Source organism: Muntiacus reevesi, chromosome 18 (genome assembly GCF_963930625.1).
Source record: "Muntiacus reevesi chromosome 18, mMunRee1.1, whole genome shotgun sequence".
Lineage (NCBI taxonomy): Eukaryota > Metazoa > Chordata > Mammalia > Artiodactyla > Cervidae > Muntiacus > Muntiacus reevesi.
Window position 1 is genome coordinate 18,339,992 of NC_089266.1, and position 14,201 is coordinate 18,354,192.

Consider the following 14,201-nt stretch of genomic DNA (forward strand, 5'->3'; position numbering starts at 1 on the left):
TGAATTTCAGAACATAAATATAATGCAGTGATTTTATGACAGATTAATTTGACATTCACCAAATGATATTAAGTTACTGTGTTTCAGAGTAATTGTGCCCAGATTACATATTACTATAAATGACTAATTAGAATTATTTACTTAGCCAAAAAAAATGTATACTGTTTCTTTCCCCTCTGATTTTTTTTCAGTATCTGTAATCAGCCTTAGTTTTAGTTTTCTATTACAAAACATTTGGGTTTCTGTGTTACTGAATAAAAAAACTCATTTTCATCACTTACTGATACACACGTGCTAAAAGAAGAATTTACACCTAATGCCCAGTAACTTGGATTTCCTTAACCTTTCAACTCGAATCTTTTTTTCCCTGAATGGTTTACTGCTGCGGCTCTTTGTGTTCTCTGCCGGTCTTTTCCCTTCCTCACTGACGGTGATTTCCTGGACTGGCTCATCCAGAGGCATCACACACACTGACTCTTGAGTTGGCCAAGTAACTGCAGCATGACTGCTCCAGTTTGGGAGAGGAGAGATGTTCTTCATTAATGTTCTGTCATTGGAGAGAGGCTGGGAACAGTGGGGAGAAGAGCCGTGTATTTAGGGATATGTGGAATCGTTGACATAATGGAAAGGGAGTAGTTGAAGCTCAAAAAAGGCTGAATTATGTTTGGGCAAAAAAACAGATTGAGTTACAACCAACCACTGCTTCTTTGCTCACTATTTTCCATCTCTGTTCATGAACCAACAAATAACATATGAAAGTATGTGTTTATGTTCCCTTTCCCAGCAACTAATTTTAAAACTGAAGCCAGGTTGATAAGTGTTTATTGAGCATGTCTTCTGTACCATAGATAAGGTGTGTGTGTTGGAGGGTTAGTTATGAAGGAAGACTAAGAGCAGTCTGTCTTCTTGGAGAGCGGGGTTGCTATCTGGTGAGAGAAAGAAATCACAGATAATCATCTTACCCCAAAGAGATAGAATTCAGTTTCTCTAGAATTGCATGTATATTGGACCATAAGATGTTTAGTGGCAATAGAAAATACTCTCTGCCTATTTTCTAATGCCTGAAATTCTCTTCACATGGAAATAACGGTTTTATTCTTTAAAGTGCAATAATTTTAAATACTTGAGAAAGATAATAGATTTATTCCTAGTGAAGTATACTCAGTCAAATATAAGCTTCCAGCATCAAATTTTGTTGTGGTTCAAGAGAGAAGTGTAGCATCAAAAGATATAAAAAGTATTTTATTAGATTGAGGTCCTTACTATCTTTTGTTGGTAGGGAAAACAGTGTGCAGAAGTATGTGGCTCATTCATTCCTGGCTCACACGCATCACCACTCCTTACTGTTGACACTCCACACTATCAGTAATGTGGGCGAGTTTGTCACCTGCACTAAAAGCCTGGTAAGATACCAGATTCTCATTTCCCTGGTTTAATTGTTCAGAGTTGAAAGGTGGAGCAGGATTTTGTGTCTGGAGCAGATATTTTTCTGCCAGTACACTGCGGTTTAGCCGGTTTTAAGAACTGGAAATGTCATTTACATTTGAAGTAGTCTTTAGCCCAGCTGTGGATGGATATTTTAAGTGCTGGGTTATTTGTTAAGTTCGTCCCTCTACTGGTCTTTTGGGAAATTTAATGGAAACGCCAGCTACCATGTTATTGAAATCAATGAGAAATTATGTGCTCTGCCACAAGTGTATATACATTTTTGGACATTTGCTGTTGATTTTTTAGAAAAACAGGATCTTCAAACCCTTTCATTAAGAATGGGGCTTGGTCTCCTTTCCTTTGAATCAAATATTTTCCAGCTAAAATTGTGTTATATGGCTTAAATTTATATTAATAAGCATTAACAATTCAATAAATAAGTAAATTTATTAGCAATTTTCTTCAGAAATTATACTTTATAATTTTAAGAGAATATATAGGACATAGTAGCTTTGGAGTCACCTAAATGATTAATTAGATCCATTCAGATTAAACTGTGTGCTAGTTTGAAGGTTTTAACTTGAATTTGTGTGTACAGTATGGAATTGCTCAGCCTTTGAAAATAGTTTTGGATTGATGACACATCTGTACTTTTGGTTTCCTTACTGGAACTCTGTCTTCTTTGACAGACAGGTATGTTGCTCCTCTATTTTTGTTTTAAAAAAGGTTATCTAAAGTTGAGTTCCCCCTCAGAATTCAAGTGGAAAGTAAAAATACAGGTCACAGGGGGAATTTCATATGGGTATTCAGTGACAAATGAGCCAAGCTTGGTAGCCTTTTGAAATAAAATAGGCAACTTTGGAAAACTGACTCCAAATTAGGGTCTCATACCTTTATAAAAAATTACTTTTTAGATTGGAAATTGAGAAGTTTCGAGTTAATACCTTTTTTTGCCATTGGTCCAATTCTGTTCAGAAGTTAAGGGGCTTAAAATTCTGACCTTTTGGTTCTCTAAAGATTGAGATTTATGAGAATTCCCTGGTAATGCAGTGGTTAGGACTCAACACTTTCACTGCCAGTGTGTGGGTTCAAACCCTGACTGGGAAACTTAACCTTCCACATGCCAAGCAGTGTGGCCAGAGAAAAAAAAACGAGTAAGACTTCCTTACTATATCAGAGTAATACCTAGGAAAACCATGTTATTTAACTTGACTACGTCTCTAGTAAATATAGGAAAATATTTCATACCAAACTTTCCTGCAGATGATAACAAAAAAAAAATTTTGCAAATCAAGGATTCAGTGTTTAAGCTAAATTATTCACCTGCCACAGATGCAGTCTGTGGGTTTAGTGCTGCTCCTTAACAATGCAGGGTTGATTATAAAGATAAGCCATAGTTCCTGCCCCAAATACAGGGGAAGGAGCAGAATTGAACAGTTTAGACATAAATAAGTGCTTTACATGTATTTATTTTGACACTTAATCTTGTTAATCTATTGCTATATAGCCCTGTTTTTCTAATGAGGGATTTTGAGCTCAGAGAGGTGAAACTGAAATTTTATGCATACTGCCCTTCTGAAAGACAGGAATAAGTAGTCAGACAAAATGATGGTTGCTAGGTGAGCGCTGTAACAAAGTGCTAATAAGACAGTTCAGAAAGAAAAAGAATCCCGTCTTATGTAGGGAACAGTAGAAACTCTGTGAGGGGAATTCAGTTTGACCCTGAATAGAAAGAAGAGACTTGAGGTTAGGAATCCATTTTTACCATCAGAACACCCTTATCTAAGAGAGACCTCAAATACACATTTTGGGTTTGGGAAAGTTGTCAAGTCTTGCCTGTAAGATTTGGGTTAGAATTCTAGGGTTCCCAATTCTCATTTTAAAACCCCAGACTTGACCATAGAGTTTATAGAGGTGATCTAGGAGTGTTAGCCTATACCTTGTATAGGATTGGGATTTGCACTTGTTTTATTGATTATCATCCTATTTTTTTCCTTCCCTACTCCTAATTATTGTGGTGGGTGGGAATTTGAGATGGAATGTCTTCAGGATGATGTTGAAATAGTCTGTCCCTTCAAGTTTGTACCAAGTGGCTGCTGAATAACTGGAAATCATTGACTTGGCCTGGAGACTCAAGACTTGATAAAATGCTTATTTTTTTAGACAGGGTCCTGTAGTTTGGGAAATAACTCCTAAAAGTGTAAGAGGGAAGGGAATGACTGGGCATGGGGAGATTTTTCCAGGCCTATGAGGTGGCTGGAGAAAAGACAGTAGAAATGAGAAAACATATGACATTCTATTTAAATCTTGGCCAGAGAGCCTGTTAAGTGTTTGGGTCAGGAAAAAAACTAGGTTTGTAGCCTAAAATAATCATTCAATAGACCTGACAGATTGACTCTCTCTGCCCCTTTCTCCTTGGAAAGAGAAATTTGGAATTCATGTTTATTTAAAATAGTTGCTCCTTCATCTTGAAGTGTTTTTTACAAAAAGCTTAATTCTGAGCAGCCAGCCTCGGTAAAACAATTTTGCCACCTCTCAGTTGCTTGAACATCCCCCAAATAAAGGTAAATGAAATAAGACTAACTACTTTTAGACTGCAGTGGTCTCTCCTAAAGTTCTGTAACCATTTTTCCTAAAGGAATGGAGACAGTTCCATTTATCTAGAAGGCATTATTACTGTGTCAGTCTGTGTGTATGTACACATACATGTTTTGTGCAGGTGCTTCTCTCTCAAACGTTTTAGAGTTGATGGCTTTGTCCCTGATTGTTCAGAATAACAGTTTGCAGATTCACTAAGAGAGCTTGTGTAGTAATGCTTGCTTTATTTTTTTTCTCTTCCACTCTTGTTTTATTTTTTACTTTTTTTTTTTCTTTGTGATGTGACATTTTCAGCTGATGTATTGAAAGCAAATCCTTCTAATTTGGGAGCCCAGATCACAAGAGTGAGTTTTTCTACTAGTGTCTCTAGCTGTATATCTTTTTCTGTGTGTGTCTTTCCACCCTTTCCCTCTCCCAATTCAAAAATACTCAAAACACATTTCATAAACATTAGATAAGAAAATACCTCTGTCTGTTCAGCATCATGCCTTTCCACAAAGCAATGTCCACTTTATATTGGGTCAGATTTCTTTTCTCAATGCTGTTGTAAAAAGCATAGGTTAATGTATGTGTTCTCTTTTGGTTTGTTTGCCTTATATTATCTAGTATATTGGAACTCACTTTAGTTCTGTCTTCATTGCAGATATGTCTGGACTCTTGTCATCAGTGTGTCATAACACTGTTCCTATTTTTTGGTGGTGGTTTTTGTTTTAAGGATAATTACATATAGTATCTTCTGAGAATAAAAGACCCCTTCTTTCATCAGGATTTTAAGTAATAAATTCTTTGGCTTATCTATTCTCCCATCTCATTCCCTGGTTGTTCCTCTTGGGGCCATGAAGGAATGAAAAGCCACACCTATTACTTTCTAATTTCAGCAGACTGACCAGATGAAAGTGGTCAGACTGGTGAGCTCTGAACATGCAAGCATTGGAACACGGTTTGATTAATTCACAGGAAAACTGTTCATGATGAAAAGAGTAGCACCTCTTTATGGTGAAGTCAAAGTAGGCTTTCTATTTGTTAGTCTGATTCAGATAACCTTCCCATGTAAGCTGTACATTGCTTTTTAAGATCTTACACCTGGGTAATTTTCTGTACTGGCTTAACCCCTTTCTGTTCTCTCTGGCTTGTGTTATTACAATTTAACTCATATTCTATTTGTCTAGTTTTGCATCCTGAAAGAGCAGGTGATTAAATAGTCCCTTTTCTTTTCTCCTAGTGTTCTAAAATTTGTTTGTTGCTTCTGAAATTATTTAATTTTGGCCAATAAAGCAAATGGTATGCTATCCTAATTAGGAGTGCAGATACTCCAGGTGCTTTACCCAGAGTAATCAGCCATTGTGTTTTCAATTACCATAAGAGTACAACAATGTATATTCTACACTATGCTATAACCGTTGATTATGGATAAAAATTCTGAAGACCTTGCTTTCAGGATCCCCAAGTTATTCTAAATCACCCACTCCCTGTTCCTTTCTTTTGTTACCTCAGAGATTGAAAGATCTCAAGCAGAGAGAGTTTGCTCGAAATGTCTCCTCAAGATCCCGCAAGGATGAGAAGAAACAGGAGAAAGCCCTACGGCGGCTCCACGAGTTGGCAGAGCAAAGAAAACAAGCTGAATGGTGAGGACATTGTCTCTCTGAGGGCTTACAAATAATTAATAATCTTTAAGATTTAAAAATTTAATAATCCTTTTTTTTTAATTAAGGTATAATTAATATATAATCCTTAAATTTTAAATAGATCCTTCTTTCTAACTAAAAGAATATCTATACTTGGAGTATAATATACTGATTAAGAATATGCACTCCTGGAACTTCCCTGATGGTCCAGTGGTTAAGAATCTGCCTTGCAATGCAGGGGATGTGGGTTCAATCCCTCATAGGGGAACTAAGATCCCACATGGATCAGAGCAGTTGAACCTGCATGCTGCAACTAAGACCCAACGCAGCCAAAAAAAAAAAAAAAGAAGAAGAAGAATATATGCTCCTGAGGCCATATCCTATGATCTGTGTGACCTTAATTATCTAAGTTCTATGCCTCAGTTTCCTTATCTGTAAGATGGAAATGATAATAATAACTTAATTCTTACAGTTGTTGTGAAAAGTCATTGTTATATCAAAGTGCTTACAAAAGTGTTCCTAGCACATAGAAGATGCTCAGTAAATCAGTAAATTATGCAACTGTTATTCCTGTTCTCCATCTTTTTTTGCCCCTCTGCTTGTGGGATCTCAGTTCCCAACCAGGGATTGAACCCCGGGCCACGACAGTGAAAGTCATAACCACTAGATCACCAGGGAATTCCCCTCCCATATTATTCTTATGTAGAAAAGCACATACCTTACAGTATTCTACTGGAGCACATATTTAAGTGTTTTAACTGTCTTTCCAAGTACTGTAGAGTTAGTACTAAGCAGTAAAGCCTAGGAAATTCTGTTCGTTTCTCTACAAATTCCTTCCTTCCTGAGTATTGTTTTTAATGTTCCTTCATGGTTCTTGATGATAAGTATGGGACTGGTATTTAGCCTTAGGTGGAATTAGCCCCTCTTAGCCCCACCTAGGGCTGCATTCCCAAGCAGCTAGTCTTTGGTGGACGTAGTCTTTGAGCATCTGAGAATTCATGAGGTATGTGCCTCAATCTGAAGGATTTAGGTCCCTCTGTTTGTTTTTAATGGCTGGCCAGGAACAAGAGGAATTAGTTACAGTGGAAAGAAAAACTGTGACTTTTAAAAGTTTATGGTGAAGTTGAGGCCAGAGTTTTCAAGATTGTGACCTTTCTAGATTTTGGGGTATTTGTTTACTCCTTAACTTCTCTTGTGTTTTGGAGGAAGGAGGAGAACACATGTAAATGTAAGTTTTGAAACAGAATTAACCCATAAGCTCTAATATTGAGTTACAATGCCTGTAAACTGATTCTGATTCCTTCTTTAGCAGTTCTTTATGTAATAAATGCATTCCTCTCGGACTTGTTGTAAGGATACTTCCTTAAAAAATATATACCAGACCACTTTTTAGTTCCAGACATATTTTAATACATGTTTTTCTTCATTGGTGACTTTTAGTTCTGTTTTATTTATTTATTCAGTCACACTGTGCAGCATTAGTTCTGTTTTAGAAATAAACAGTTAAAAGATGACCAAGTAAACTCTTGGGGAAAAGAAGGTTTTGACCCACCCGTCAGGTATATTTCATCGTCCTAGGAGTAATGCATGACCCCATAGTATTGTTGGAGTTGCATGGCAAAGACTAAGCAAAAAGTCACAATAAATCCCATATTTCAGTTTGAAGGTTTCTTTGCCATGGTGGGGGGGGGGGGGTTGTGACACAGTGAGAGTATCTCTTGCTACCCCAGTCAGGTGGGTTCCGTCTTCCAATAACATAGCAAATGGGTTACCGTATTATCTGAATGTGTTTGGTCCCTGAGTTTAGGACAGCTAGTAGTTAGGGTTTAGATTAAGAGGACTTCATCCAAATAACTGTCTTCAGTTCTTGAGTTTGGCTTGAGAGATACCTGTATAACCCACACACTAAAAATTTCAGACATGACAGGAGTTTAAAACACTGGCTCTGAGGCGCCTTGATGTTTCTGTTTTCAAAGCTGAGAAAGAACTTGATAGAATCATGATCGTTGTATGGAGTGCCCAGAAGGTGTCACAAAACCAAAGCAAACGCTTGGACGTGGTGCCAGGAGATAGACACAGACTGTTCATTTCTGTAACAGACGTGCTAACCTAACCGCAGACCATCAGAGAGCAGCACAGTGGAGGTTTCTGACTGTGTTCAACTCAGGGAATAGGCACATTTTAAAAAACTGAAATTTGAAAGCAGAGAAGAAATTGAGGGTTGTGTTTTTGTTTTGTTTTGTTTTTTAGCTGTACAAAGTACAGTTGATCCTTGAACAATGTGGAGGTTAGGGGTGCTGATGACCCCAGCCCCCACACAAACTCATACACCTACACAGTCAGAAATTGTGTATAACTTTATAGTCAGTCTTTTGTATTTGCGGTTCCACATCCAAAGATTCAGTCAGCTGCAAATTGTGTGACATGTATATACTAAAAAAAAATCTGTATAAGTGGGCCCTTGCATTTCAAACCTGCAAACCCATATCATTCAAGGGTGAACTGTGCAGCCTTTGGGAATAAATTTTCAGCCATATATTTGGTAGCATACTGATGGGTAGGATGGTACAGTAAAGACATGTAAAAGATGGAACAGATACAAGACAGGTGGGCTATGCCAAATGGTAATGATCATGTATTCAAATTGTGAGGTAAACCTCAGTATTTAGACAGCTTAGGAAGAAACAGCAGTAACTGGCTATCCCTGTGAATGTAGCTTAGTAGATTAGCAGTATGGGACTTTGCCTTACCTTACTGAGCAAGTTCCTTTCGTTAGCATAGGGCTGAGGAAGGACTGCCATTCAGTGTCTTTAAGATCTGTCTGTGATGAATGGCCAAACATAAGAGATAAGTGTTTTGGAAGTATGAGGGACTTCCCTGGTGGTCCAGTGGTTAAGACTCTGCACCTCCACTGCAGGGAGCATGGGTTTGATCCCTCCTCAGGGAACTGAGATCCTGCATGCTTCATGGCACGGCCGAAAAAATAAACTAGTATGAAATGTACCCCTAAACCTGTTTTTTTGTTTGTTTCTCATTTTTCTAAACCCATTATGTAGTGCACCTGGAAGTGGTCCCATGTTCAGACCAACCACAGTGGCTGTAGATGAAGAAGGTGGAGATGATGAGAAAGAAGAATCAGCAGCAAACAGTGGCGCAAGTACCACTGCCCCTGGTGGCCTGGGATCTGAGTTCTCCACAGATAAAGGCGGCCCATTCACTGCAGTACAAGTCACTAATACCACTGGGCTGGCACAGGCTCCTGGGCCAGCCTCTCAAGGCATCAGCTTTGGCATTAAGAATAATCTGGGGACCCCACTGCAAAAATTGGGAGTGTCATTTTCCTTTGCCAAGAAGGCTCCTGTCAAACTCGAATCAATAGCATCAGTTTTCAAGGACCATGCAGAGGAAGGGACCTCTGAAGATGGAACAAAAGCTGATGAAAAGGGTACAGACCAGGGACTGCAGAAGGTGGGAGATTCTGATGGTAGCAGTAATCTTGATGGTAAAAAAGAGGATGAAGACCCTCAGGACGGAGGGTCCCTTGCCTCAACATTATCTAAGTTAAAAAGAATGAAGCGAGAAGAAGGAGCTGGGGCTACAGAGCCAGAGTATTACCACTACATCCCCCCAGCACACTGCAAAGTAAAACCTAATTTTCCTTTTCTACTCTTTATGAGAGCCAGTGAACAAATGGAAGGTGATACTAGTACACACCCAAAGAATGCCCTAGACAGCAAAAAAAGTAGTTCTCCCAAGCCTAAAGGCTGCATCAAGGTGACAGCAAGCCAAGGAGCAGAAAAGACAGTTAGTGAAATCTCTGAACAGCAGATGGAAGCCAGTGCGACTGAGCCCTCAGAGCCTGAAAGCAAGGCTGAGACAAAGAAGCCCTCAGTGGGGGATATAAGTGAGCGTAGTTTAGAGAGTCAGAGTCAGAAGGATTCAGAGATCCAAATGTGTGAGTCTGACCCTCCTAAAGAAACTTCTGAGGCTACTCCAGCAGGGAAAGAAAGTCGGGAGGGACCCAAACATCCAACCGGTCCCTTCTTTCCTGTTTTAAGCAAAGATGAAAGCACTGCCCTCCAGTGGCCGTCAGAACTGTTAATTTTCACGAAGGCAGAACCCTCCATTTCGTACAGTTGTAACCCTTTGTATTTTGACTTCAAGCTTTCAAGGAACAAAGATGCCAGAGTAAAAGGGATGGAAAAGCCAAAGGACATAGGAAGCTCCTCAAAGGACCATCTCCAAGGCCTTGATCCTAGTGAGCTACATAAAAGCCAGGAGGAGGAAGAGAGTGTTCACCATTCTTCAGGAGGCAGAATCGATGCACCTGCTTCAGGGGCTGCCTGTAGTGGCCTAAATAAGCAGGAGCCTGGGGCTAGCCATGGATCAGAGACAGAAGACACAGGGAGAAGCCTTCCTAGCAAGAAAGAACGATCTGGGAAGTCCCACCGACACAAAAAGAAAAAGAAGCACAAAAAATCCAGCAAACATAAACGGAAACACAGGGCTGACCCAGAAGAGAAAAGCTCCAAGGCAGAATCTGGGGAGAAGTCTAAGAAGCGCAAGAAGCGAAAACGAAAAAAGAATAAGTCATCAGCCCCAGCAGATTCTGAACGGGGGCCCAAACCAGAACCCCCTGGTAGTGGTAGCCCTGCACCACCAAGAAGACGGCGGCGAGCCCAGGATGATTCCCAGCGGAGATCCCTTCCAGCTGAAGAAGGAAGCAGTGGCAAGAAGGATGAAGGTGGAGGTAGTGGGAGCGCCCAGGATCATGGTGGGAGGAAACACAGGGGTGAACCTCCCACGTCATCCTGCCAGCGAAGAGCTGGCACCAAACGGAGCAGCCGATCCAGCCATCGAAGTCGACCCAGTAGTGGAGATGAGGACAGTGATGACGCGTCATCACGCCGGCTGCACCAGAAGTCTCCATCCCAGTACAGTGAGGAGGAGGAGGAGGAGGAAGAGGAAGAGGAGGAGTCAGGCAGTGAGCATTCCCGAAGCCGCTCACGGTCTGGCCGGCACCATTCCTCTCGCCATTCCTCCCGGCGCTCTTACTCCAGTAGCTCAGATGCTTCTTCAGACCAGAGCTGCTATAGTAGACAACACAGTTACTCTGATGACAGCTATAGTGACTATAGTGACCGGTCACGAAGGCACTCCAAGCGCTCCCACGACTCTGATGACTCAGACTATGCCAGCTCCAAGCACCGGTCCAAGCGGCACAAATATTCATCTTCTGATGATGACTATAGCCTCAGTGGCAGCCAGTCCCGAAGCCGATCTCGGAGTCATACCAGAGAGCGCTCAAGATCCAGGGGCCGAAGCCGCAGCAGCAGCTGTAGTCGCAGCCGGAGCAAAAGGAGAAGCCGCAGCACCACCGCCCACAGCTGGCAGCGGAGTCGGAGCTACAGCCGGGACCGCAGCCGCAGCACCCGGAGCCCTTCACAGAGGTCAGGCTCCAGGAAGGGGTCGTGGGGGCACGAGAGCCCTGAAGAAAGGCGTTCTGGTCGTCGAGACTTCATTCGCTCTAAAATCTACCGCTCGCAGTCTCCCCACTACTTCCGATCAGGCCGGGGAGAAGGTCCTGGGGAGAAGAAGAAAGAAGACAGCAGAGGAGATGATGGTAAGGGGATAGGCCCACCCTCCCAGAACAGCAGTGTTGGCCCAGGAAGAGGGTCAGAAGGTGACTGCAGCCCTGAAGACAAGAACTCCATCACCGCCAAGCTGCTACTAGAAAAGATTCAGTCAAGGAAAGTGGAGAGGAAACCCAGTGTGAGTGAGGAGGTGCTGGCCACCCCTAATAAAGCCGGACTCAAGCTCAAGGACCCCCCACAAGGTTATTTTGGACCCAAGCTCCCCCCTTCTCTTGGCAACAAGCCTGTCCTCCCTCTGATAGGGAAGCTCCCAGCTACCCGAAAGCCCAACGCCAAGAAATGTGAAGAGTCTGGCTTAGAAAGGGGAGAGGAGCAAGAACAGTCAGAGACAGAAGAAGGGCCTCCAGGGAATAGTGATGCCCCATTTGGACATCAGTTCCCCTCAGAGGAAACAGCTGGCCCCTTATCAGACCCACCCCCAGAAGAGCCAAAGTCTGAAGAAGCTGCTGCTGATCACCCTGTGGCTCCGCTAGGCACCCCAGTGCACTCTGACTGCTATCCTGGGGACCCATCCATCTCCCATAACTACCTCCCTGACCCCAGTGATGGGGATACCCTTGAATCCCTGGATAGTGGCAGTCAGCCAGGCCCTGTGGAGTCCAGCTTGCTGCCTATAGCATCAGACCTCGAGCCCTTCCCCGGTTACGCACCGCCCAGTGGGGAACCCAGTATTGAGTCGGCTGAGGGAGCCGAGGATGCATCCCTTGCCCCTCTGGAGAGCCAGCCCATCACCTTCACTCCCGAGGAGATGGAGAAGTACAGCAAGCTCCAGCAGGCCGCGCAGCAGCACATCCAGCAGCAGCTTCTGGCCAAGCAGGTGAAGGCCTTCCCCGCCTCGGCTGCCCTGGCCCCAGCCACTCCAGCCTTGCAGCCCATCCACATTCAGCAGCCGGCCACGGCCTCTGCCACGTCCATCACAACTGTGCAGCACGCCATCCTACAGCATCATGCCGCAGCAGCTGCTGCCGCCATTGGCATTCACCCCCACCCTCACCCCCAGCCACTAGCCCAGGTACATCATATCCCCCAGCCGCACCTGACCCCCATCTCCTTGTCCCACCTCACTCACTCCATCATCCCTGGTCATCCCGCCACCTTTCTGGCTAGCCACCCCATCCACATCATTCCCGCCTCAGCCATCCATCCCGGGCCCTTCACCTTCCACCCTGTTCCACACGCTGCCCTCTACCCTACCCTGCTGGCTCCCCGGCCTGCTGCAGCAGCTGCCACTGCCCTCCACCTTCATCCACTGCTTCACCCCATCTTCTCAGGTCAGGACCTGCAGCACCCTCCCAGCCATGGCACATGAGTTAGGGGGTAGGGGCCCAGATGGGGCCAGGGAAGGTGACCCATGCATCTTCCTTTGGGGTGTCGAGCCATTAATACCAGCAAGTAGAAGCTGGAAAGGGCAGTGTCTGACAGCCAAAGAATTGAGTTTTGGCTTGCAGGGGTGGTTTTAGATTTGAGGTTTGCTTTGGGTTTACTATCAGGGATTTTTTTTTCCCTTTTTCCTTTTCTGTTTGTCCCTCCCTCTCCTGTGTTTCTAGGCTGGGAACACAGTAAGTGCTGCCCACCCCTCTTCGGCAACACCCCCAAACTGTCGAGTTTAGATTCTCCCCTCCTCCCTCTACTTTTTATCCTCTGCACTTCTGTGTATAAATTTTAAAACATTTTCCTCCTCTCTGGCTGGCGGGTTGTCCATGCGGTCCTGCCTTCTCAGTGTCTTTGACCTTGGTGACCTTATTTATCCCGGGTGAGGTGGAAAGGGAGTCTGACCTGGAACCAGATGCCACTCAGCCTGTCATTTGATCCACTTCCCACACAAACAGAGCCACACATTTGGCACTGTTGTCCTTGAGTCCCTCATCCCAGAAGAGACATCTGCATATCCCAGAAAAGAAGATCGTATCATGAATAGAAGCTGCGGAACAGAGAGGAGCTCATGTGTCCGAAGGGTGTATTTTCTTCTGTCATGTTGATGTTTCCTTCTTAATTTATAGGATTTTTTTAATGTAAAAAATTGCACTGAACTCTATAAACGTAAATGCTGCTTTTTGTAGCTCATATAAAAAAGGTTCCATATTTGTAGTATACTGCAATAATATTTTTTACATCTGGCTCTTTAAGTGATCCTTGTTCTGGTGGCTTTGTGTAAATATGTTTGCCCTAGTTGAATTAAGAAACTTTAAAGGTTATCAAATGAAAACAGACAAAAAATAAAGTATTTGTTTTCTGCTAGATGCAAAAATGACTAAGCATGTATATTTTATCAAGCTCATGTATTTTTTGAAGTTATGAAGCATAAAGTGTTAAAAAGAGGAACACTGCTTAACATTTTTTTTTGCTGAGACATAATTTGCAGTAAGTGGTGCCGCCAGTACTGGGAGTTTTGAACTAACGGGCTGTAGTCAGCTAGGGGTGTTGAGGAATAGTTTTGACAGTCTCCCTTATGTGGTTTGTGTTTCATACAGAGAAACTGGTGGGCCCCACAGAGGAGGAGAGAGAGATTCAAGAGCTTTATTCTCTGGAAGCAGTGAGATTCAAAGTGATTGTCCTGGGGGATTCCTGGGTTTCCACGGTGCCTGTCCCAGGCAGTCCATTTGCCTTCCTAGTACTTAGCCCCCTCTGACAAAAATTTTTAATGTGCCTTTTGGGTTGGCTAGAAACTGAAGTAGAAGTAAACTGGAGTGTGGTAGAGTTGGGACGGTCTTCCTCCTCCTCTTATTGAGAGGTGAGCACATTGTTAGATTCTGCAGATTTTTTGCTTCATAGTTTCCATGCCTCTACCCAGCTTAGTTTAAGCAGTAAAGATTCCTTTTTTCTTTTCTCCCATGACACTTAGCAGAGGAAGTACCACCTGAATTCCTCTTCCTCCTCATCGTTCACCTGGCTCTCA

The 14,201-nt window shown here is 42.9% G+C and overlaps 1 protein-coding gene across 5 annotated transcripts in view; it reads left to right on the top strand.

Moving 5' to 3' along the window:
* Positions 1–13,543, top strand: part of GPATCH8 (G-patch domain containing 8) — an 89,030-nt gene extending 75,487 nt beyond the window's left edge. For all 5 annotated transcript variants that reach the window (XM_065908488.1, XM_065908491.1, XM_065908489.1 and 2 more), the window contains 2 exons: positions 5,521–5,651; positions 8,708–13,543. In XM_065908488.1, the coding sequence (XP_065764560.1) occupies positions 5,521–5,651; positions 8,708–12,614 (4,038 nt within the window). In that variant the 3' untranslated portion in view covers positions 12,615–13,543. The remainder of the gene's footprint in view (positions 1–5,520; positions 5,652–8,707) is intronic.
* The last annotated feature ends 658 nt before the right edge of the window (positions 13,544–14,201 follow it).